At 47.8% G+C, this 22378-nt stretch overlaps 1 protein-coding gene across 1 annotated transcript in view; it reads left to right on the forward strand.

The window, feature by feature from the left end:
- The first annotated feature begins 277 nt into the window (after positions 1-277).
- The window catches only part of rin3 (Ras and Rab interactor 3), a 31299-nt gene continuing 9198 nt past the window's right edge, over positions 278-22378 (forward strand). The window contains exons 1-12 of the mRNA XM_085390603.1: positions 278-732; positions 8461-8965; positions 10121-10235; positions 10309-10381; positions 10549-10640; positions 15734-16772; positions 17987-18167; positions 18262-18433; positions 18601-18722; positions 18903-19089; positions 19374-19505; positions 19589-19755. Of these exons, the coding sequence (XP_085246729.1) occupies positions 698-732; positions 8461-8965; positions 10121-10235; positions 10309-10381; positions 10549-10640; positions 15734-16772; positions 17987-18167; positions 18262-18433; positions 18601-18722; positions 18903-19089; positions 19374-19505; positions 19589-19755 (2820 nt within the window). The 5' untranslated portion in view covers positions 278-697. The remainder of the gene's footprint in view (positions 733-8460; positions 8966-10120; positions 10236-10308; positions 10382-10548; positions 10641-15733; positions 16773-17986; positions 18168-18261; positions 18434-18600; positions 18723-18902; positions 19090-19373; positions 19506-19588; positions 19756-22378) is intronic.

Here is a 22378-nt window from a genome sequence, read left to right on the forward strand (position 1 = left end):
CACTTTAATTTGAGCTATCAGTCCAATCTTAATAGTTTCTTTGGGCAGGAATGTCTTCAGAGGGAGAGATTATACATGAGAGAAGAGATAAGCTCAGACAGGAGTAGGTGTAGAGAAGCAAAAGCAGAGTTTCTATTGTAAATGTGAGCAGGGAGTAGGAGGAGGAAGAGGAGGAGGAGGAGGAGAACGGGGTCAACAACCCAAAAAAAAACAAAACAGTGACGCCTGCAGGAAACATGAAGTCCAGCATTCCAGAGTTTGAGCGGAGAGCATCTGGAAAAGTTTAAAAGTAGAGAGGGGAGGGGAGAAGGGACGTGGAGGAGGCAGGGTTGTGTTTCCAAAAGATGTAAAAATGCAGAAATTCAAAGGTCTGATTGAGCAGCCGAGTTGAGAAAGAGCAGGATCAGCTGCAGAGCGCTGAAGCAAAGAGAGTGTGTCACAAGCTAAGAAGAGGCAGAACAGGGGAAGTCTGACCAAAGTGCTCGGCCTCTTCCTGCCTCACGAACGGCTCAGGAAGTCGAGGCTTAAACACAGGGGAGGGCCGACACAGGAACACATTTTCCCCTTTGCCTTGTAGTTTCTCCTTATTCAGGCCTGCTCAGATCAACAGGAGGAGGAAAGAAGGGGGCAAAGAGGAGGCGGGGTTTTCGATGGAGCTGAGAGAGACGGAGCAGTCAAACAGTCAGTTGCCGCCGTTATGATGGAGGCCAGCGTCGTTCCCCAGGACGCAGGGTGAGTCTAATGGGGGTCTGCGATGATATGTACGGGTGGAAAAAGCAGCGAGAGGCATTTTTGAGTGAGGGGTAAGGGGGATGGTGCTGCGGTTTCAGAGTGGAGGAGGGAGTCGGGGGTCGAAAGTCAGACAGGAAAAACAGATGTGATGACTCACTCGCTCATATTTAGGTCAGTGTCCTCCCAGAGCGGGGAAAATCCTGATTCTGTGCAGGATTGGAGTCTGTTTCCATACTTCCAGGGGAGAGTTAGAGAGGCCTGAGTTGATGTGAAGTGCTCCAAAAAGGCGCATTGACTGTTATCACATCTGAATGTCAGCTTAATGCTTCAGGATTTAACTTAAATGAAAAAGTCTTCAGTAGTGAGCGTAAGGACAAAAACCTTCCCTCATGGAGCATTTCTGAGGTTTACTGAGAGGAACGATTATTGCTTGATTATTGAACGATTATTGCTCCTATTCCCGATTCTAAATTGGCTTGCTTAATTTGTCAAAGAATCAAAGACTTTGTGTAAACGATGGAAGTCGAAAGCACCAAAAGCTGCAGTTCTTCTAACGCCCACTAGAGGCTCCAGCAGAGGCTCCCGAGATAAAACGTCCAACTTTACAGCAGAAAGAAAGAAAAACTGTTTTGATCTCTTCCTTCCTATTTGACTTGTATGAAGGCTTAAAGTTTGCATTATTGGGGGTGTGGCCTCTTTGACTGACAGGTGGATGGTGACACAGGTGGCTGCAGCTGCTAGCGGTCTGCTAACTAGACCTCGCAACGTGTTTGTGCTGTTGGAGCATTTTTAATGACATCATCTGACCAATAATATGGCTGCTGTGAGGTTACTGTACTAACAGACCGTCCCCAAAGGCGGAGCTCCAGGTGTGGTGCACAGTGAAGTTCTAGGGTTTTGATTGGATGTTGTAGAGCACTAAATAGTAATCAGTCTGTGTGATGGTCTCATACAGTCTACAATCATGGCAGCCAGCACTCCCCCCTCGTTTCTAAAGATGATTTTTCAAACTGAGGAGTCCAAAAACAACGGCTGGCTATGTCCATCTTTTATATACAGGCTATGTTTAAACCCGCATTCTGTGTAATGTCCAGCAGGGGGCGACTTCTCTGGCTGTGAAAAGAAGTCATTGTAAATGAGTGTCCTGCTCTGTGGCATTCGTTTCTCACTCAGCTCGCCTGTGTCCAAATCACTACGTTATCGAGGCCGCAGGGCGGCAGGGAGCGCGAGTGTTGTTGTGCTGAAGGCTCAGTCACCGCAGAGTCAGCGGCAGGTGAAGTATTGTGCTGCTTTACTACGCTGCAGTATCACTTCTTCATTTAAAACTCCTCGGGGATAAAAGGCCCAGATAACTCATGTATGAGATGTAAAAGTGGATGCTTACACATCACAGGACTGTTACTGAAACCTGCAGAGCTCACATGTGACTGCTTCATTTCAGCAAAAACTGCAGTGGAGTAAAAACTGATGCAGTAACTGTAAAAGTCTAAGTCCACCCGTCCATCCTCTCCTTACGTTGGTCGTGGGGGCAGCAGGGGGCTCCCTCTGGGGCACAGACCTCTTTTGCTGCTTTTCTTGTCTTCGTGTTTTTGGTCAGTGAAACAATCTATAAGGCCTGACCTGCAGTGACAGGCTGCTGTCAGACCTACACCATCACCTGCACGTCCATATCTTTAAACAAGCATAAATAACCAACACAGCGTTTAGCTGTGAGTTTATAAGTGAGTTATAGTTTCTTCTTTCTTGGCATTTGATCCGTCTGCGGCTGCAGGAGCAGGTCACAGATGCCTGTCATCGTCTTCACAAGCTTTTGTTATTTATGTACGGGCCGGTCCTTATTAGCACTCAGGGCACTTTTTACTCTCCATACAAACTACACCAACACTCTCATGCAGCTCAGGGGTCAGTGCCCTGCTCAAGGATACTTCAGCACGCAGACTGGAGGAGCCAGGGATCGAACTACCGCCCCACCCGTTTACTCATTGACAGACTTTAGTGGTCGAACACTTTTCAGCCTGATGATCCTGAGGCAGCACATGTGAACCAGCCTAACAACCATGAAAGACAGGAAGTATCAGAGGCCGCCCTGCTGGCTGTGAAGCGTTGCGCAGGAAGTGACAACCTTCCCGTGCAGTCAGGCTGAGTTCAGCGTGTCCAGCTCAGACAGCACAGACACTCCGATACAGGTGCCGATGGAGTCCTGCTTGGTGGTGTTTAATCGTCCAACATCTGACGACCGGATGTTGGCGTGGAGCGCCACACGGACACCCTCACCCCCGTGATCGCTTTCGTGTTGCTACGCCCCCCAAATGTTCCTCCTTTGAACAGGTTGAGCACAGATCGGGACCGTAACCATTCCACTTGTATGACATCACCACCCAGACTGCATTGCAACGTGAACCACAGCAGAGCACGAGTGAAGGCACTGCTTCATGTTTAATAGAGTCAGAGCAGACCGAGCGTGGACTTTAAACCTGTGTCAGGTAAAGACGCACCTCAGCGACGTGATGGGTGTAGGCCGTTTCTAACGTCTCCTCCGCTGGAATCAAAGGTGGAGTAAATGTGCGTGCGTGGTGTTTCCATGCAGCTCAGCAAACATGAATCAAACACAGGATGTCTGCTTCTGGCCACAGCTTGAAAATTCAGCTGACTGAACGATTTATTGTGCCGCCTGTCTTCCTGTGAGCAGGCGGGCACTTATGGCCGTTGGACTGGGATCGGTTAGTCACATGATTTCATCAGCCTGAAATCCACTGAAGACACGTCTCAGTGGAATCAACTGGCTCTTTTTGTAAGAACAGCTGAGAGCAGTGGCGTGTCTAGAAAATTTTTGTTGGGGGGGCCAGGTAGGGGCACAGATTTGGAGAAGGGTGGCAGATTTAATTGGCAGATAATGTTTAAAAAAAAAATTCTACCAACCCTTAACCATAATTCAATAATCCTATAAACCTAATAACCAAATGCACTTTTAACTCTTATTAGAATGAGATTTTAACCACTACGGTGCAAAGTTTTTAGATACTGCGTTGATAAAGTACAAGAGATACAATCAGTGCTTTGTCAGTGTTTACTCAGCATTCAAGGACAGCAATATTTGCATAGTATTTTTACTGACATATAGTGCACATATGTTTTGGGCAAAAACATTTTTGAAAATTAAAATACGAACATTTGTAACAAACAATTGACAAATTAGCCAATGCAAAACTTTATCTGCCTGTTAAAAAAAGAAGATAATCTTCTCACAAACTGGTGTTTGATTTTGAAACAGGAAAAAAGTGGAGAAACAACTGAAAAGACTAATATTTGAATAAAACCTGAAAGCAAGTAAATACTTTCTATGCTGCCTTATGGTAAACTTTGGTAATATTGATAAAGAACAACACTGGCTGATGATAAAATACAGTCAGCTGGCATGGTGACACTGCCAGTATTAACCTGCAGGGCTGGACTGGGACAAAAAAATTGGGCATTTTTACTACAGACCGGCCCACCAGGTAGTAAAGCCATAAAGACTTTGAATGAAAACAAATGCTGTTGTGACAGTGATGTACAGTCTTGTTGGTATATGTATGATTTCTATACATTTTACGTCAGATAAAAACTTTGGTTGTAAGATTTAGATAATTATTTAATAAAAACTAGGTATTTTAAATGAGAATAAGAAAGAAAAGTATTTCTTTGTGCCCACCTTTCCCTGTTAATGCCCTACCTGGCCCCCTGGCAAAACTTTGCTAGACCCGCCCCTGCACAGTTACCAGCTGTCAGCTACATAAAAAAGGATCCTGGTGTTATTTATCTCTCAGAAACAGTTGATAACTTCCCTTCAACTCATTCATGTCACCTAAAAGGTAAACCTGTTTCTCCATCACCTGTTCAGCTCTGATGGTTCAGTAAGGACATCTCCTGGTTTCATCTTCATGTTTCCCTCTCACCACATATCTAAACAGACATCATGACCAGCAGCTTTACAGCTGTGGCTCCAGCAAACATCAGCTGATACTAGAAATTAATATTAAATAAATTCTAACAACAGCTGATCAAGCTTAAATGTGCTGCTGTTGTTTAGCGCAATATCCGCTGGTTTCCTCTTTCTGGCGCAAAGTGGGCGATAAACAAACAAGAGAGAAAAGCCGATCAGCTGATCATTGATCAGTTTCATGATTGAAGTAGCAACAGGAGAGGGAGGGGAGAGAATGAGAGAAGAAGAGGCAGCTGTGCAGCGTAAGGACAGAATAAATCCAGCTTTGTGTCTTTTTTCCATTCTAGCTAAAGTCCGGGACAAACTGCGTCTCTTCTCAGCTCAATACGAAACGCGTAATATTTTCTCTGATTGAGGGACCATTCCATTTTTTTAAGGAGCCGTTGGCAACTCTACTAACCTTATGAATAAAATAAAGTTCACTATCAGTAACATCATAGCACCCACCCAGCTGTATAAAAACTCCGTCAAACTGGCTAGAACGCAGTATGAGTTATTGCAACTGACAGTAAAAAGTCAGCAACATGAAAATAAACTCCACCTAAACTTGGTTTATATCTGACCCAGATAGACTGCAGGTCATAACTTCTTACCTGAAGTTCAGTTCACCTGACACTCGGACTGGTGGCTGCTTCGGGTCTCTCCTCCTGCCTCCCCTTCCCTCATCCACCTGTTGCCTCTGTGGAAGCCCCGTCATAGCCACCACCAAACAACGGAGTTATTTCTACACATCGACCTGCATCTGGCCAATCCACCACCTCTCATTGTTCATGCCATTACAAAAAAAATAAAAAATAAGTCACCGGGCATATGCCCGGTATGCCCGATGGCCAGTCCAGCTATGTTAACCTGCAACCAAATCTGCAGCTCCATACAGCAATGTTACGACTTAGATTATATCTTATAACTCATAACTCTTATGTTAGCTGCCCTCAGTAGCATACTGTCTGAAATATTCCACAGCTGCAATAATTCTTTAAGTGTTATTTTTTTCCTTGGTATTCTAATTTCACCGAAGTTTACTAAACTCAACAAACTTAATATTACTTACCGGGACATTTATTCTGTCCTCATTTTCTTTCACCGAAAAATTGTTTCCTGCAGTGCCGTCTTTCGCGCTTGGCTCTCCTACCTTTGCTAACGTGATGCGCATAGCGCAGAAGCGATGCTGCATTCACTTACACTCGGATATCTGAGCGTCACCGTGAAAACATAATCGGACATTTGATATTTGATTGAATTTTATTGTTTTGCCTTTGGGGTGGCACCTGGGGTGGCCAGTCTGGTTTGGGGGGTGGCCTGTGCCCCCCCAGGCCACCCCGCTGGACACGCCATTGGCTGAGAGACGGATGGCACCGAAGCCCCGGCAGCTCCTTTTAGACGCCGTCCCTCTCAGGACCTCCTCCAGCTTTTCCTGGAGACAGTTAAGTGACGCAATCTCTCCACTGTGTCCCGGCTTTCCCCGAGATTCCCAAAGGAACGTAGGTCGGCCGCTACATCACCTGCATGCTGTGCACGATCACAGACCGGTTCAGGGTCCACAACCCTAAAGACACTTTCATCCACGCTGCACCTCCATGAGCTCGTCCTCAAGTGACACTTGGGCACCAAACAGGTCTAATTAAAGACCACCCCCGTGTGTAACAGCTGCTTTAAACACAAACACGAGGAGCTCAAGAACAACACCTTACGTCACTCTGCTGTCAGCAATCTGCTGTAATTTACAATCACCGGCACTCTTTGCGTTGCAGAGGGAGAAGTGAGCAGAGGAAGCCATAAAGCAAACATATTAACGCTCGCTGATGGCGCCACTCTCAGCTGAGAGCCTTTGTTATCTACGGGCCACAAACAGCACTTCAAACTTAGCTACAGAGACAAACGTAAGTTAGCATGACCGTGCTGTAACATACTGCTAGCAAGTACTCGTCTATTTAAAGCCAAACCACCAGACCACTGATAAGGCAGAGGTAACTCAGACTGCAGCAAAGGTAAATAAAGGCTGCAGCCTGCAGCGTGCAGGTGCATGCTGGGATTTTAATAGAACAACACAGGAGGCCCCGACTGATGGGGGGAGGGGGGAAGGGTCCAGGTGACCCTGACCCCTCAGGGGGTCAACGACAGGAAACAGATCTTCTTCTTATATGTGGCGAACTGCAAGAGGAACAACACAAGTGTTGTGAAAGTGTTTCTTTTCATGTTTTTTGGTGTCATCTGGACCGCTGAGTGAGTCACCTGTCAGGTAGCAACACACACACCTGGAAACCCAACGTCCACCTGTCCGGCACCTGTCGGACTCACCTGGCAGGTAAAGCCGGGTAGATGCAAACACTGCAGGCGGGCCGTGCATTCACCTCACAACACGATCAGAAGAACTGATGGTAACGATGTGCAGCCATCAGTGGCGGACTACCTTCAACACCAACCTGCTATTTTGTTCTCTGTTTGGTAACCACAGGACTAGACGAACTGACCACAGACTTCCTCTAACAGCATTGCGCTATTAACTCACTGTGTTCACCAGGTGATGATGAGGAGCAGCTCACTGACACACAGACACACGGCGCCCTGCTGCCCGTGTGTCAGGCTGGGGGAGGAGACGTCTCAAACACGCCTGTGCTCCTGCTGGACCAGCTTTTACCGTTTCATAGCCTTAAAAAGCCAAACTGGTGACCCCGTGACCCCTAGAGGCCATGCTGTAATGTCAGATGATGTAATGTAAATAAATCACTTGCCCTGACAAACCCCAGAGACCGCTCTCATCAGCTGCTGTTGTCCTGTGCTCCGGTTTCTGATGCACCGCTAACATCTGTGTGGTTTCCAGGCTGCTGCGAGCGAGGAGCTCTGAGCGCTGCAGCCGCGGCGAGTGAAGAAGACTTAGATTCAATTAGTCTTTATCGTCTCTCTAAGGCTTAAACGCCTCAGCTGAAGCAACGGGATCTCATTTTCAGCTTTCTGAGGATGCTTCACCTCTCACCTGATGAGCTCTAGCATCCTTCTGTGGTTGGCACCTCGGAGGCGGACCTGAAACTCACCACGCGACGCACAAAGACTTCACACCTTAGGTCACATGACTCAGACAACAACACACCCCGGGCCTTGACAGGCACAGGATGAGTCAGTGATACCACGACCTTGACATCAGACTTCACCTCCTAACATCCACCTGGTCACCAGCACAGCTTGCGTTAGCATCCATCCATGTTCCAGCCCTCGCTCATGCAGGGAGACCCTACCTGGGGTAAACTGGCCTCAACAACATACCTGCAGGGTCCCTCAGGTGTCTTTATCACCACCTTAAATCAACCACGGCAGACACAAAGTGCTGCACACGACACTGAAAAAATAAAACAATTATAATACAAATGAAACCAGACTCAGGAGCTGGTCACGTGACCTGGGAGCTCCGTCAGGGATCACAGAGGGGCGGTAGGAGTCGTCCCAGCAGCAGCACGTGGCGCTCGGTGATAGTTCAGCTCGTGTTTGAGGCCCGCTCCGCCGTCTGGATGCTTTCTGAGTCGGCTGCACTGGTGTTAAGTCAGATGTTTAACTCCGCCCCTTTGAAGCCGGCGATGATGCCAGCCATTATGAAATCTGCAGCAGCAGCAGGTGTGTTTTAAAAGGCAGGGCCTGGGCCCAGCGGGTGGGCCATCCTCTCAGTGTGGTTAAAGTCCGAGCAGCTGATCACAGGAAACATCACCGGCCAGCTGTCAATCTGTTTATTGACCTTTGACCTTTTCTCTTTGCAGCCCTGTGACAGGACCACTTGACCCGCCCCCCCCCCTGCCTCCGCCCTCGCTGCCCTCCCACCCGCCGCCCCGGCCATGTCGGCCCAAACCTCCACCTTCTGCAGTCAGGAACTCCCATCTCCCCTCTCGACCTCCTCTGCCTCCAGCCACCCCTCCGTCCCTCCCTCCCCCTCTCCCTCCGGTCCACGCACCTCCTCCCTTATCTTTGCCTCCCCCTCTCTCACCTTCCCCTGTCCCCACTCCTGCTCCTCCCCTGCTGTCCTCTGTCTCCTCTGATCTGACGCCCACTTTCTCTCCTCCCCCTCTTCCTGCTCCTTTATCTCCTACACTCCCACCCCCCTCCTCTTCTTCCTCCCCCCCTCCCACCCCTGTGTTCCCACCAGCCTCACCGGCTCCTCCGGTGCTGAGCTCGGTGGACCGGCTGGTCGGGAGCACCTCCGTGTGGCGGCCCGAAGGACTCAGCCGAGAGCAAACCGCCAGGATACTGGAGGAGGAGCCAGCCGGGGTGAGACACACACACACACACACACACACACACACACACACACACACACACACACACACACACACACACACACACACACAGGTATCCCCTCTATAATGGGCCCTATTTACAGGGTAAATATCCTTTACTCTGATGGAAATACGTCATCATCTCCTTTTTTCGTTTACCTGTAGACGTGTGCATGCACAGAAAGTTTGAATCAACAGCAGAAATGTGAAACATGTTTAACAGGTTTAAAGCTGTTAAAACGCAGAAACGAGGGCCTGATATCAGACACCATCACAAAGTCTTTACCTCTGACTCACATCTGGAAACCAAACAAACCTACGAAGAGCAATTTACGTCTTCACGCGTGGCGACTCAGCAGGAAGTCATTGTTGTGTTAGAGCTGGGAATAATGACACTGAAGTGGTGACTGCTCCCTGATTTTCCTCTTCCCTTTAATAAATAAAGACATTTACATCACAGACTGATGCAGAAAATCTGCAGACGGGTTCAAAACTTCACCAAATGAAGGAAATGAAGTTTCTGGTGTTGCTGGAGGAACCTCGGAGATCCCCTCTGACATGAACATACAGCCAACCCATCTCATTTCCTGCTCGACCAGCTCTGATTTGCATTTAGCTTTTGTGCTGGATTGAGCAAATATGACGGGTTACAGGAGCCAGGCTCTGATCATAACTCACAAATCATTTGGTTATATGGACCTTTCTTCATTTTCCACACCTGCGTCAGTGTGTGAATGTGTGGATGACTGAATGTAGTGTAAAGCGCTATACAAATACAGGCCATTTACCATTTTCCATCTTTCATTCACTTGAAAGCTACCGTTTCACAGTAGAGATAACATCTAATATCTATTATAAACATATTTAATAATTAGCATATATCAAATAGCAAATCTGAGCAGTGGAGCAGAAGATTGTGTGGTTGGTTTGAGATGGAATGACTTCACATCCAGGTGAATCACAGCTGCATGTTTGTTTTTATGGGACCTGTTAAATTTGTGAGACGCTGACATGTGAGAGCGTCCTCAGACTTGTGCTGACGCTCGCGCTGTGAGTCATACAGCTGTGCGCTTCTAAAAGAGGAGGCAGCTTCTTATTGTACATCACATGACCTCAGACTCAAAACCACACTCGCTGGTGTCTGCAGGCTTTCCTGGTGCGCAGCACAGAGGACAACGACGTCGCGACGCTATCGGTACGGCTGCCTGACGAGCAGGGGGCGCCGCTCGTACGCGACATGAAGATCCAACAACACAAGACGTGTAGGTGCTGCTTCAGAAAGTACACACATTCACACAAAGCAGGAAGCCATTCATTCTTCTCTGTCTCCCCCAGTCGTCCACTTGGAGGGCTCCTCTCTGGTCTTTGATGACATCTTCAAACTCATCTCCTTCTACTTCCACAGCAGGTAACACAAACACACCTGCAGCAGCACGCAGGACATCGCACAACACACACACTGTAAAAACAAGCCTGCGGTGCTCGCAGTATCCACACACTCACATTCACATACATGTGCACACTCTTTCAATACCTGCTTCATTCAACCTTCTCCCAACTCGATCCAAAAATCAGGGACATCCTGGCCGTCCCGCTGAGGTCACCCACGGCCATTACCACGGCAACTAAGAGAGAGGAGCTGGAGAGCATTGCTGCTATGGGTGCAGGTAAAATAATTAACTCATCAGGTTATTAAAGTTGTCAAATTATCACTGAGGCAAACATCAGCATTCACCATACAGTGTAAATGTATGCTATGTCTTCTGATGATGCTGCCTAAGGGAAGCATGTATAATGTAAACAGAATTGGTCCTAGCACTGAACCCTGTGGAACTCCATAATTAACCTCAGTGTGTGAAGAGGACTCTCCATTTACATGAACAAATTGGAGTCTATTAGATAGATATGATACAAACCACTGCAGTGCAGTACCTGTAATACCTACAGCATGTTCTAATCGCTCTAATAGGATATTATGGTCGACAGTATCGAACGCTGCACTGAGGTCTAGCAGGACAAGCACAGAGATGAGTCCACTGTCAGAGGCCATAAGAAGATCATTTGTAACCTTCACTAAAGCTGTTTCTGTGCTGTGATGAGCTCTGAAACCTGACTGAAACTCTTCAAATAAGTCTGTGAAGGTTCTCAGTCATCCAGGTCATTGTAGTCAAAGGAGCTTGCAAAGAAAAGCGTCTGGACTTCTATAAGTTGCTTGAAGACGTTTCACCTCTCATCTGAGAAGCTTCTTCAGTTCTAAGGTCAAATGGTGGAGAGTCCCAGATATAAACCTAGTGGGAGTAACCCCCCACAGAGGGACAAAAGGACCCCCTGATGATCCTCTAATCGCCTGAGCCAAGGTGTGAAACTGGGCGTGGGTCCCAATCAGCCAGAGTTTCGGGTGAGCTCATTGCGAAACCTGGCCCCACCTTATCATGCGAATTCCTGAGGTCAGATGGCCCAGGATGTGAGTGGGCGTTAAGGCGTCTGGGAAGGGATCTCAAAACTGGATTATAGATGGCAGAGAGTTGGTGTCGTAAACCCCCGCCTCTGTTCAAAGATGGTCGCTCACAGTGGACATAGATGGCTTCTTTCACTCCTCTTTCAAACCATCTGTCCTCTCTGTCCAAAATGTGAACATTGGCATCCTCGAAAGAGTGACCTTTATCCTTAAGATGCAGATGGACTGCTGAGTCTTGTCCTGTGGAGGTGGCTCTTCTGTGTTGTGCCATGCGCTTGTGAAGTGGCTGTTTGGTCTCTCCAATGTCTTTTCTGTGCCTCTTTGCTGACTTTAAAGTCAGCAAAGAGGCACAGAAAAGAAGACCAGACACCAGCGAGGGAGGATAAGAAGGACAGACGCAACAACATTGTCATCCCCTATGTAGCCGGTGTATTAGAGAAACTCAGGAGAGTTTTCTCCAAGCATGACATCCCAGTGTATTTCAGACCCAGCAACACGCTCAGACAGAAACTGGTTCACCCGAAAGACAAAACGCCAAAACACAAACTTAACAATGTGGTGTATGCTGTACAGTGCAGCGAGGAATGCCCAGACCTCTACATTGGAGAGACCAAACAGCCACTTCACAAGCGCATGGCACAACACAGAAGAGCCACCTCCACAGGACAAGACTCAGCAGTCCATCTGCATCTTAAGGATAAAGGTCACTCTTTCGAGGATGCCAATGTTCACATTTTGGACAGAGAGGACAGATGGTTTGAAAGAGGAGTGAAAGAAGCCATCTATGTCCACTGTGAGCGACCATCTTTGAACAGAGGCGGGGGTTTACGACACCAACTCTCTGCCATCTATAATCCAGTTTTGAGATCCCTTCCCAGACGCCTTAACGCCCACTCACATCCTGGGCCATCTGACCTCAGGAATTCGCATGATAAGGTGGGGCCAGGTTTCACAATGAGCTCACCCGAAACTCTGGCTGATTGGGACCCACGCCCAGTTTCACACCTTGGCTCAGGCGATTAGAGGATCATCAGGGGGTCCTTTTGTCCCTCTGTGGGGGGTCACTCCCACTAGGTTTATATCTGGGACTCTCCACCATTTGACCTTAGAACTGAAGAAGCTTCTCGGATGAGAGGTGAAACGTCTTCAAGCAACTTATAGAAGTCCAGACGCTTTTCTTTGCAAGCTCCTTTGACCTCTTCAAATAAGCCATTCCTCTGCAGATGATCTGTTAGCTGTTTGACAACTACTCTTTCAAGGATGTTTGATATGAAAGGAAGGTTGGAGATTGGCCTATAATTAGCTAAGACTGCTGGGTCTAGAGATGCTTTTTAAGTAAAGGTTTAACTACAGCCAGCTTGAAGGCCTGTGGTACATAGCTGATTATTAGAGATGATTATTATTATTAGTAGTAGTATTATTATTAGAGATAGATAGAGAGTCTAACTTAACATCAATGGTACTAAGAGTAGCTGCAGATAATATTACATCTGTGGGATGATTATTGGTCATTTTTTTCTCTAATGATAAAAATTTTATTTGTGAAGAAGTTCATGAAGTCATTAATAGTTAACGTTAAAGGGATTGTTGGCTCAAAAGAGCTCTGACTTTTTGTCAGCCTGGCTACAGTGCTGAAGAGAAACCTGGGGTTGTTCTTATTTTCTTCAATCAGTGATGAATAGTATTTAAATGTTCTGGCTTTGCGGAGGGCTTTCTTATAAAGCAGCAAACTATTTCTCCAGGCTAAATGATGATCCTCTAAATTTGTGACACGCCATTTCCTCTCCAGATTACGAGTCATCTGCTTTAGGGTACGTGTTTGAGAATTATACCACGGAGTCAGGTACTTCTGATTAGAGACCTTAGTTTTCACAGGAGCTACAGTATCCAGAGTCGTACGTAGTGAGGAGGTGAAATTATTAACAAGATGATCGACCTCTGTTGGAGTAGCGTTCAGATAGCTGCTCTGCTCTGTGTTGGTACAGGGCATTGAAGATGATAACAGTGGGTGGATTATATTCTTAAACTTAGTTACAGCACTTTCAGAAAGACATCTACTGTGATAAAGTCTACTCTTCACTGCTGTGTAATCAAATATTGTAAATGTAAATGTTATCAGGAAATGATCAGACAGGAGAGGGTTTTCAGGAAACACCGTTAAATGTTCAGTTTCTATGCCATATCTTAAAACAAGGTCTAGAGTGTGATTAAAGTGGTGGGTGGGTTCTTTTACAGTTTGAGAGAAGGCAATTGAGTCTAATAACAGATTAAATGCCATGTTGAGGCTGTCATTTTTAGCATCTACATGGACCCACAATAATTATTTTATCTGAGCTCAGAACTAAATCAGATAAAAAGTCTGAGAAATCAGACAGAAACTCTGTGTAAGGCCCAGGTGGACGATAGATGATAACAAGTAAGACTGGTTTCTGAGTTTACAGCTGGGGTGGACGAGGCGAAGCATCAAGCTTTCAAATGAATTAAAAAGTGTCTGGGTCTTTGGTTGATTAATAGGCTGGTGTGAAAAATTGCTGCCACACCGCCCCCTCGGCCTGGGCTTCGAGATTTCTGGTAGTTAGAATGACTCGGGGGTGTTGATTCATTTAAACTAACATAATCATCCTGCTGCAACCAGGTTTCGGTAAGGCAGAGTAAATCAATTTGTTGATCAATTATTAAGTCATGTACTAACAGAGACTTGGAGGAGAGAGACCTAATATTTAATCATCCACATTTCACTGTTTTACTCTTTGGTTCAGATGTGGATACTGTATTGTTCTTTCTTTGTGTTTATGTTTAAGTTGTTTGTTGCTGGTTTTTAGTTTGTTTTTTGTCTGTTTGGGAGCTGACACAGTCTCTATGGAGATGGGTTTTGGGGGGGGGGGGGGGGGGTAGCAGGAGGAGAGAAGCTGCAGAGAGGCGTGTAAGACTGCAACTCTGCTTCCTAGTCCCAACTCAGGATAATCATATTTTGGGGGGTTTAATAAATTTGTCCATATTTCTAGAAATGAGAGCTGCTCCATCCAAAGTGGGATGGATGCCGTCTCTCCTAACAAGACCAGGTTTCCTCCAGAAGGTTTGCCAATTATCTATGAAGCCCACATCGTTTCTGGGACACCACTCAGACAGCCAGCAATTTAAGGAGAACATGCGGCTAAACATGTCACTCCTGGTCTGATTGGGGAGGGGACCAGAGAAAACTACATTGTTTTGGCAAAGTTGCACACGGATTCAATATTGATGTTAGTGACCTCCGATTGACGTAACCAGGTGTCATTACTGCCAACGTGAATTATGATTTTACTGAATTTATATTTAACCTTAGCCAGCAGTTTTAAATTTCCCTCAATGTCGCCTGCTCTGGCCCCTGGAAGACAATTGACTATGGTTGCTGGTGTCTCTAGCTTCACATGTCTGAGAACAGAATCACCAATTACCAGAGTTTGACCCCCGGCGGGTGTGTCGCAGAATGGGGAAAAATGGTTTAAGACTATGCTTCCTCCTCACCGTCACCCAGCCGCCCCCTTTCCCCAGCTGCTTGGGGTCTGCCGGGGAACAGCTAGCAGGGCCTACGCTATCTTCGGCTGCACCAGCTACAAGGGCCTGGCTAGCTACGGGTGAATGATGGGTGCAAAGCCGGGTCTCCAATTCAGTAATCCTGGCCTCCAGAGCTGCAAATATGCTGCATTTATTACAAGTATCATTACTGCTAAAGGAGGCCGAGGAGTAACTAAACATCTGACACAATGAGCAAGAAAGTGCAGGAGGGACAGGTGAAGTAGCATTGGTGCTAACGAGTCGGCTATGAGCTAAGCTAAGCTAGCAAGACCCCAAAGACACAGTGAGTGAATACTGTTAATAAAATTAGCAGGTGAATCAAAAGAGAGTGTGCTTTGGATAACGCTCGGCAAACAATCCTCTCACCGCAACCAATCACAGCAGATGGCCCCGCCCCTCCCTGAGCCTGGTTCTGCTGGAGGTTTCTTCCTGTTAAAAGGGAGTTTTTCCTTCAAAGTGCTTGCTCATAGGGGGTCATATGATTGTTGGGTTTTTCTCTGTATGTACTATTGTAGGGTCTACCTTACAATAATACAGCACCTTGAGGCAACTTGATGTGATTTGGTGCTGTATAAAAAAATTGTTTTGCATTGTGTTACACAAGAAATAAGTTTTCCTACGCTTTTAATGAAGCTTTTAGATATGCTACACAAAAACACCACTGTGTTGTAACAGGAAGAGGAAGTGATGATAATGATGGTGATGAAATCATGTAAATGGGAGTAACTCTTCTTCGCGTTGCAGATTTCTGGACGTCTGACCTGAACCGGCGAGCTGAGAATCAGGACCTGATGTTGGATCAGACCCACATGTATCTGTACGTGAACTCTGTTCCTGTGGAGGAGCGGCCCAGAGACACGAGCAAAGACCTGAGCCCCTCCTCCTCCACATCCAAACACAACATCAGCACCAATCAGAGCATCACCTCCTCCCTGCACAACGGAGAAGCCTCACAGAAGCCTAGCACGCAGGACAAAGGTCAAACCATAACAAGTTTTGAGCTTAAATATAAGCGCCCCCCACCCCGCCCCCCCAGTCTGGGCTCAGGGGCCGGGATGGGCCTCCTCTTCTCCCCTCCTCCCCCCTCGCCTGAGCCGCTGTCTTCTGCAACTCCTGAAGCTGAGAGAAAAGAGGAAGGAAGGGGAGGAGTAGTGGAGAGAGAAGGGAGGAAGTCAGCGTTGACATCACCTCACCCGTCGAGGCCTCCCGTCCCCCCGCAGGGCCGAGCTGCTCCCCCTCTGCCTCCTGCTCCTCTCTGTCGCACCTCTCCCTGCAGAAAAAGCTCTGAGCGAGAGGCTGGAGAAGGGACAGAGAGAGAGAAGGGACAAAATGCTGCAAAGAAAGCCGACAGAGAGGAGGGAGGAGAGCAGGGGGAGAAAAGGAGAAGTAAATCAGGTCTGCTGTTTGAGCAGGACAGCAAGGACCAGCACCAAGCGGCGGCGGAGGAGGAGGAGAAGGAGGGAGAAGGACAAGGCAAGGAGGAGGAGAAGGAGGACAAAGTGAGAGCCAGCCCACCGTGCCCCCCGCCGGGAAAGAAACCGTCCCGCCCAGTACCTCCACCGAGGAGGAAACCCACCTCACCCGACTCACCTGCGTCCCAGCACGTAGGAGCCAATCAGAGCGCTCCAATCAAAGTGCCCCTTCCATCCCCAGCACGGCGGCCGGATGTGTCGCTGTACTCGCCACAGGGGGGCGCTATTCTGGCAACCCAGCCCGACTCCAGCTCCACCAGCAGCACAGAAGAAGACATAGAGCTGAACCAGGAACTGGAGCAAAACCACAGGTACGCCTGAGCCCATCACCTGGGCCTGGCTGCATGCCTCCTACTGGTCACTGATGGAACTGCAACAAAAACAAAAGCATTTTCCCCGCAGACAGCAAACGTTAAAAACAAATCAGTTTCACTCTGTCGTGCATTTTGAGTTTAACCACTAACTGTTCCTCTGGGCCATCATTTACTGCCTCTTTCTCAGACCCCGCCTACATCCACCTGTGCACATGCACAGGTCATGGAGATCAGGAGGTCAGACAGGTGGCTGTGCCAGATGTTGCAAGTTTATGGTTCTGGAAGTTTTGGATCATAAATCTGTTCTCTGTCAAAATAAAACTTTGCTTTTATTGCGCTGGTTTGGTTTAAGCTTAAAGTTCAAAGTCCAAACAGGATGAGAACCACATGCTGCTGTGATTTATTCCACTGCCATGTAGAGTGGGTCTTAAACCGGACAGTAACCAGGCTGTGGCTGATATCAGCACAGCCAGACACCCAGAGGCTAGGCCAGCCGGGTCCATGGACTCGGCTGATAACACCAAGGTCAACTATTATCATCATGCAGTCAAGCTTCAATAGGCCAAAATGAAACTGCAGTCATTTACTATCTGGGTTTTGCACACAGCGCAGCCTCTGCTGACTGCACGGCGGGTGACTGCATGTTTACAGCTAACATCAGGAAGCAGAGGGTCCCAGCGCAGACCCCTGCTGCACACCACATCTGATCAGCGAAGCACAAAAACCTGCAGATACTTCTGAACAGGCTGAAGAACGAGATTAGCAACAAACATCCACCTTAAATGCAGCTGCAGCAGCTACAGATTTACAAGAATGTTGTGATAGAGTGGAGAGATGAGGCTTCCTCAGCTGGTCATCCTGTGGTTTCAGATTTTGTGCAGCTCCTTTCAGACCACAGCAGACTTTACGCGACATTTTTAACACGTTCTGAAACACTTCCGATCCCCCCGACAGACTCATGGTCTCAGGTTCTCAGGCTGCACACCTCTCTGTAAAGCTGACATCATCAAAGCTTCTGAGGTCAGTGTGGAAACCTATAAACACCACTCCTCTGTGCAGGATGTCTCAGTAAGGACTGGAGCTCGTAGTCTGCTGCACCATCATGCTGGTCAAAAGGAAATCGCAGTAAAGTGCAGAAAGTTTGTTCATGCAAGCGTCAGGTGTCGCACAGATACGGTGAGCTCAAACTAAAGGCTTTGCTTTCTTTCCAGCCGCCTGGCAGAGAGTCGCAGCCCCAAAGCAGCCGTCAGACGAACCTCCACCACTGTGATGTTGGACAAAGCCCGCTACCGTTTGTCAACCGTCCTCACCGGGCTCATCAGTCACGAGCGCCGCCTCACGCAGCGCATTGTGGAGCTCGCCAGGGACCCTTTCAGCTACTTTGGCAACTTGGTGAGTGCGCAGAGGCGGAAGCCTTCCACCCAAACCCTCAGCTCAGCCACGCGCCGCCTGGATGCCACGTCATGTGACCAGTCTGTGTGTTTAGGTGAAAGAGCACCGCGCCTTCACCCTGGAGACGATGTCGAGCCACTCGTCCTCCACTGAGATGCTGCAGGAGATCCGACAGATGATGACTCAGCTGAAGAGCTACCTGCTGCAGAGCACGGAGCTGCAGGCCATGCTGGAGCCGCAGCACCAGTACATGCAGGACAAACTCGGTAACTCACAGCTTTTTATTTTTAGACTGCATTATGTGGAGGTCACACGGGGAAGTTTGAGCTCAGTCATTTCCTCGAACATCGCACAACGTCATCGTTTCTGTGGTTACGAAGAAATAAACGGTGACGTCAGCCGTTCTACTTTAACTCTGATCTTGTGCCTGCAGAGAGCATTGTGGAAGCTGCTCTGTGTAAGAGTGTCCTGAAGCCCTTGAAGGAGTCCATCTATCAGAGGCTGGAGAAGCTGCACACGGGCAACGGTGGCCTCAAACAGCTGGCCCAGAACCAGGTGGTGCAGCGAGCTGCCTCCATGAAATAAAACCTCGACCGTCACTCTTTTCTTTGAATTTTTAAAGTTTTTCACCTGTTTTTATCCTTCATGCATGCACCTGCAGGCCTGCTGCAGTCCCTGCGCAGCAGCAGGAGCGTCCTCTGCGATGCTGATGGTGTTTGTGTTCTTGTGTGTCAGTCTGTAGTCCTCGGCAGCACCACCACGGCGTTAGGAATTACCACGGCTGTCCCTGAGGCCTCGTCTATGGAGAAGATCAGCATCAAACTAAACAACCTCCATCAGGAGTATTCTCCTCAGAAGAAGATCGAGCAGCTGTTGAAGGCCTGCAAGATCATCTACGACTCCATGTCTATCAGCTGTCCAGGTCAGCATCGCCAGCTGTGCTTTAAGCCCCGCCCCCACATTATTAAACTACATGTACAGGAAAAAGTGCAGATTAATAAATATCTGGAGGTCAGCGTATAGTTATGTACCCTGCGGTTATCGAGCCTCAATCGCTCTGTTTCAAAACTGAGCCTGGTGAGCGAGGCGTGGAGTAACAAACATGCGACTGAGGCGCATCAGTGCGAACCAGCTGTGGAGAGCAGAGTAGCCCCCTGCTGACTGTAAGAATAAAGTGCAGGTTTAGATTTCCCTTTGTCCCTGCAGGGCGGTCCCATGGCGCTGATGATTTCCTGCCTGTGATGATGTACGTCCTGGCCCGGTCCAACCTGTGCGCCCTGCAGCTGGATGTAGAGTACATGATGGAGCTGATGGACCCGTCGCTAACGCTGGGAGAAGGTGCCAACCCACGCCGAAAATACTCACACACACTCATCTGTGTGCTGATCATGTCACTGAAATCACTGAGTGTGTGTGTGCAGGTTCCTATTACCTGACCACCACCTACGGGGCGCTGGAGCACATTAAGACATTTGACCAGCAGAGGTCAGCGACGCGCCAGCTCAGCAGAGAGGTCCAGGACTCGATCCACCGCTGGGAGAGACGGCGCACATTCAACCAGGAGCGCACGTCTCAGGGATCAATACGGGTATACACACACACACAGAGTAATATTTGTTTTAAAAAAAAATACAATTACACAAACTGAAAATTTCAGTTTTAAAAAACTGAAATAAAATAAAATGATAGAGGCTTATCCTTCGTTTTGTTGTTGTTGAATAAGTAAAGTTTCCTGCCTGATGAGACGTTTATGAACTTGACTCTGCTTTCTAAAAGTTCATATTGTAATATTTGCACTGATATCTTAAATCTTGCCTCACAAATACAATATTCATTGAAATCATCTAAAACGAAAAAAACTAAAGTCTTAAACAAAGTAAAAGTAAATAGAATGAAAACAAAAGTGAAAAATCTATAAGAACTCTAATCAAGCAAATACGACTGTGTTTGTGTAATCAGAATACTCAAATAAAACACAGCACGTGACAGCCTATCACTGAGCCAACACACTGAGACAGACAGCCAATCACATTCTTTTTTTTTTTTGGCCTGTCCCATTTGGTTCTTTAGCCGTCAGAATTGTTGTCTGAGGACCAACAAGGATACCCAATGGATTTATTTTGCCAAATGGATCATCGTGGCATTGCCATATTGGTCCATTTGATCGACCTTTGTTTTTATTATTTATTTTATTTTATTTTCAGTTGTTACAGACGGGACAGACATGAGTGACAGATAGGAAAAGGAGAAAGAAAGAGGAAGGAAATGAAAAACAGAAGGGGAGAGGGACAGTGAGAAAGGGAAAAAAATAATAATAAAATAAAATAAAATCTCCTGGATCACCCGTTGAGAGAGAAAGAATAGAAAACAAGCAAAAAAACCAAAGCAACATACACTCAACAAAAATATATTTGTTACTGCTCCCATTCCCCATGGGATGGACGTAGAGACCTAAAATTCATTCCAGATACACAATATAACCATCCCTCCCAAACAGTGGTCACAAATCAGTCCAAATGTGTGGTAGTGGGCACATCTGCTATATTGAGATAATCCATCCCACCTCACAGGTGTGCCACATCAGGATGCTGATCTGACATCATGAGTAGTGCACAGGTGTACCTCAGACTGCCCACAACAAAAGGCCACCCTGGAATGTGCAGTTTTTTGCGCTATTGGGGGTCTGGGGACCCAGAACCAGTCAGTATCTGGTGTGACTACCATTTGCCTCATGCAGTGCAACACATCGTCGCATGGAGTCTATCAGATTGTCAATTGTGGCCTTTGGAATGTTGGTCCACTCCTCTTCAATGGCTGTGCGAGGTTGTTGGATATTCGTGGGAACTGGTACACGCTGTCGTATACGCCGGTCAAGCACATCCCGAACATGCTCAATGGGTGACATGTCCGGTGAGTATGCTGGCCATGCAAGAACTGGGACATTCTCAGCTGCCATCTGCCCTGAACAATGTGAACCATGATTCATCCGTGAAGCGCACACCTCTCCAACGTGCCAGACGCCATCGAATGTGAGCATTTGCCCACACAAGTCTGTTACGGCGACGAGCTGGAGTCAGGTCAAGACCCCGATGAGGACGACGGGCATGCAGTTGAGCGTCCCTGAGACTGTTTCTGACAGTTTGTGCAGAAATTGTTTGGTTGTGCAAACCAATTGTTCCAGCAGCTGTCTGGGTGGCTGGTCTCAGACGATCTTGGAGGTGAACCTGCTGGATGTGGAGGTCCTGGGCTGGTGTGGTTACACGAGGTCTGCGGTTGTGAGGCCGGTTGGATGTGCTGCCATATTCTCTGAAACGCCTGTGGAGACGGCTTATGGTTGAGAAATGAACATTCAATGCACGGGCGACAGATCTGGTTGACATTCCTGCTGTCAGCATGCCAATTGCACGCTCCCTCATTGCTTGTGGCATCTGTGGCATTTTGCTGTGAGACAAAACTGCACATTCCAGGGTGGCCTTTTGTTGTGGGCAGTCTGAGGTACACCTGTGCATTACTCATGATGTCAGATCAGCATCCTGATGTGGCACACCTGTGAGGTGGGATGGATTATCTCAATATAGCAGATGTGCCCACTACCACACATTTGGACTGATTTGTGACCACTGTTTGGGAGGGATGGTTATATTGTGTATCTGGAATGAATTTTAGGTCTCTACGTCCATCCCATGGGGAATGGGAGCAGTAACAAAGGTGTTGCGTTTATATTTTTGTTGAGTGTACTAAACACAACACCATCGCATTAATCTAGCTAAGTGTAAACAGCAGTAAATACTAAATATTCAATGTTGTTGTGCAGCACGCAGGACAGACAGCGCACAATGTGCTTTGAAGTAGCAGCCAAGAAAGGTGTAATTTAAGTCTACGAGCAGTGAACACCCGTGTGCACACCTGTGTGGATCAGCGCTTGTATTCAAATGGTTTCCACATGTAATGGTCTGCAAGAGGATGTAGAGAGCCATAGCCCCGTGCCCCAGGGCATGAAGCAGGCATGGAGGAGATCCAGGCCCCAGACATCCAGAGGCCCCAGACTGCGAGAGCCCAAGGAGGACCACCGGAGGGGCATCCGTGCCACCTTCATGGGAAGGGCTGAGGATCCCCAGACGAGGCGTCACCCAGTAGCCACCGAGCAGAAGCTAGAGGGGGCTGCACCGGCGTGCCCGCCGGCTCTGCCGGCAGCCAGCTGTGCCAGAGTG

This window comes from Rhamphochromis longiceps, linkage group LG19, assembly GCF_057381845.1.
Source record: "Rhamphochromis longiceps isolate RC_006_pf linkage group LG19, R_longiceps_female_GT1.1, whole genome shotgun sequence".
NCBI classification, from domain to species: domain Eukaryota; kingdom Metazoa; phylum Chordata; class Actinopteri; order Cichliformes; family Cichlidae; genus Rhamphochromis; species Rhamphochromis longiceps.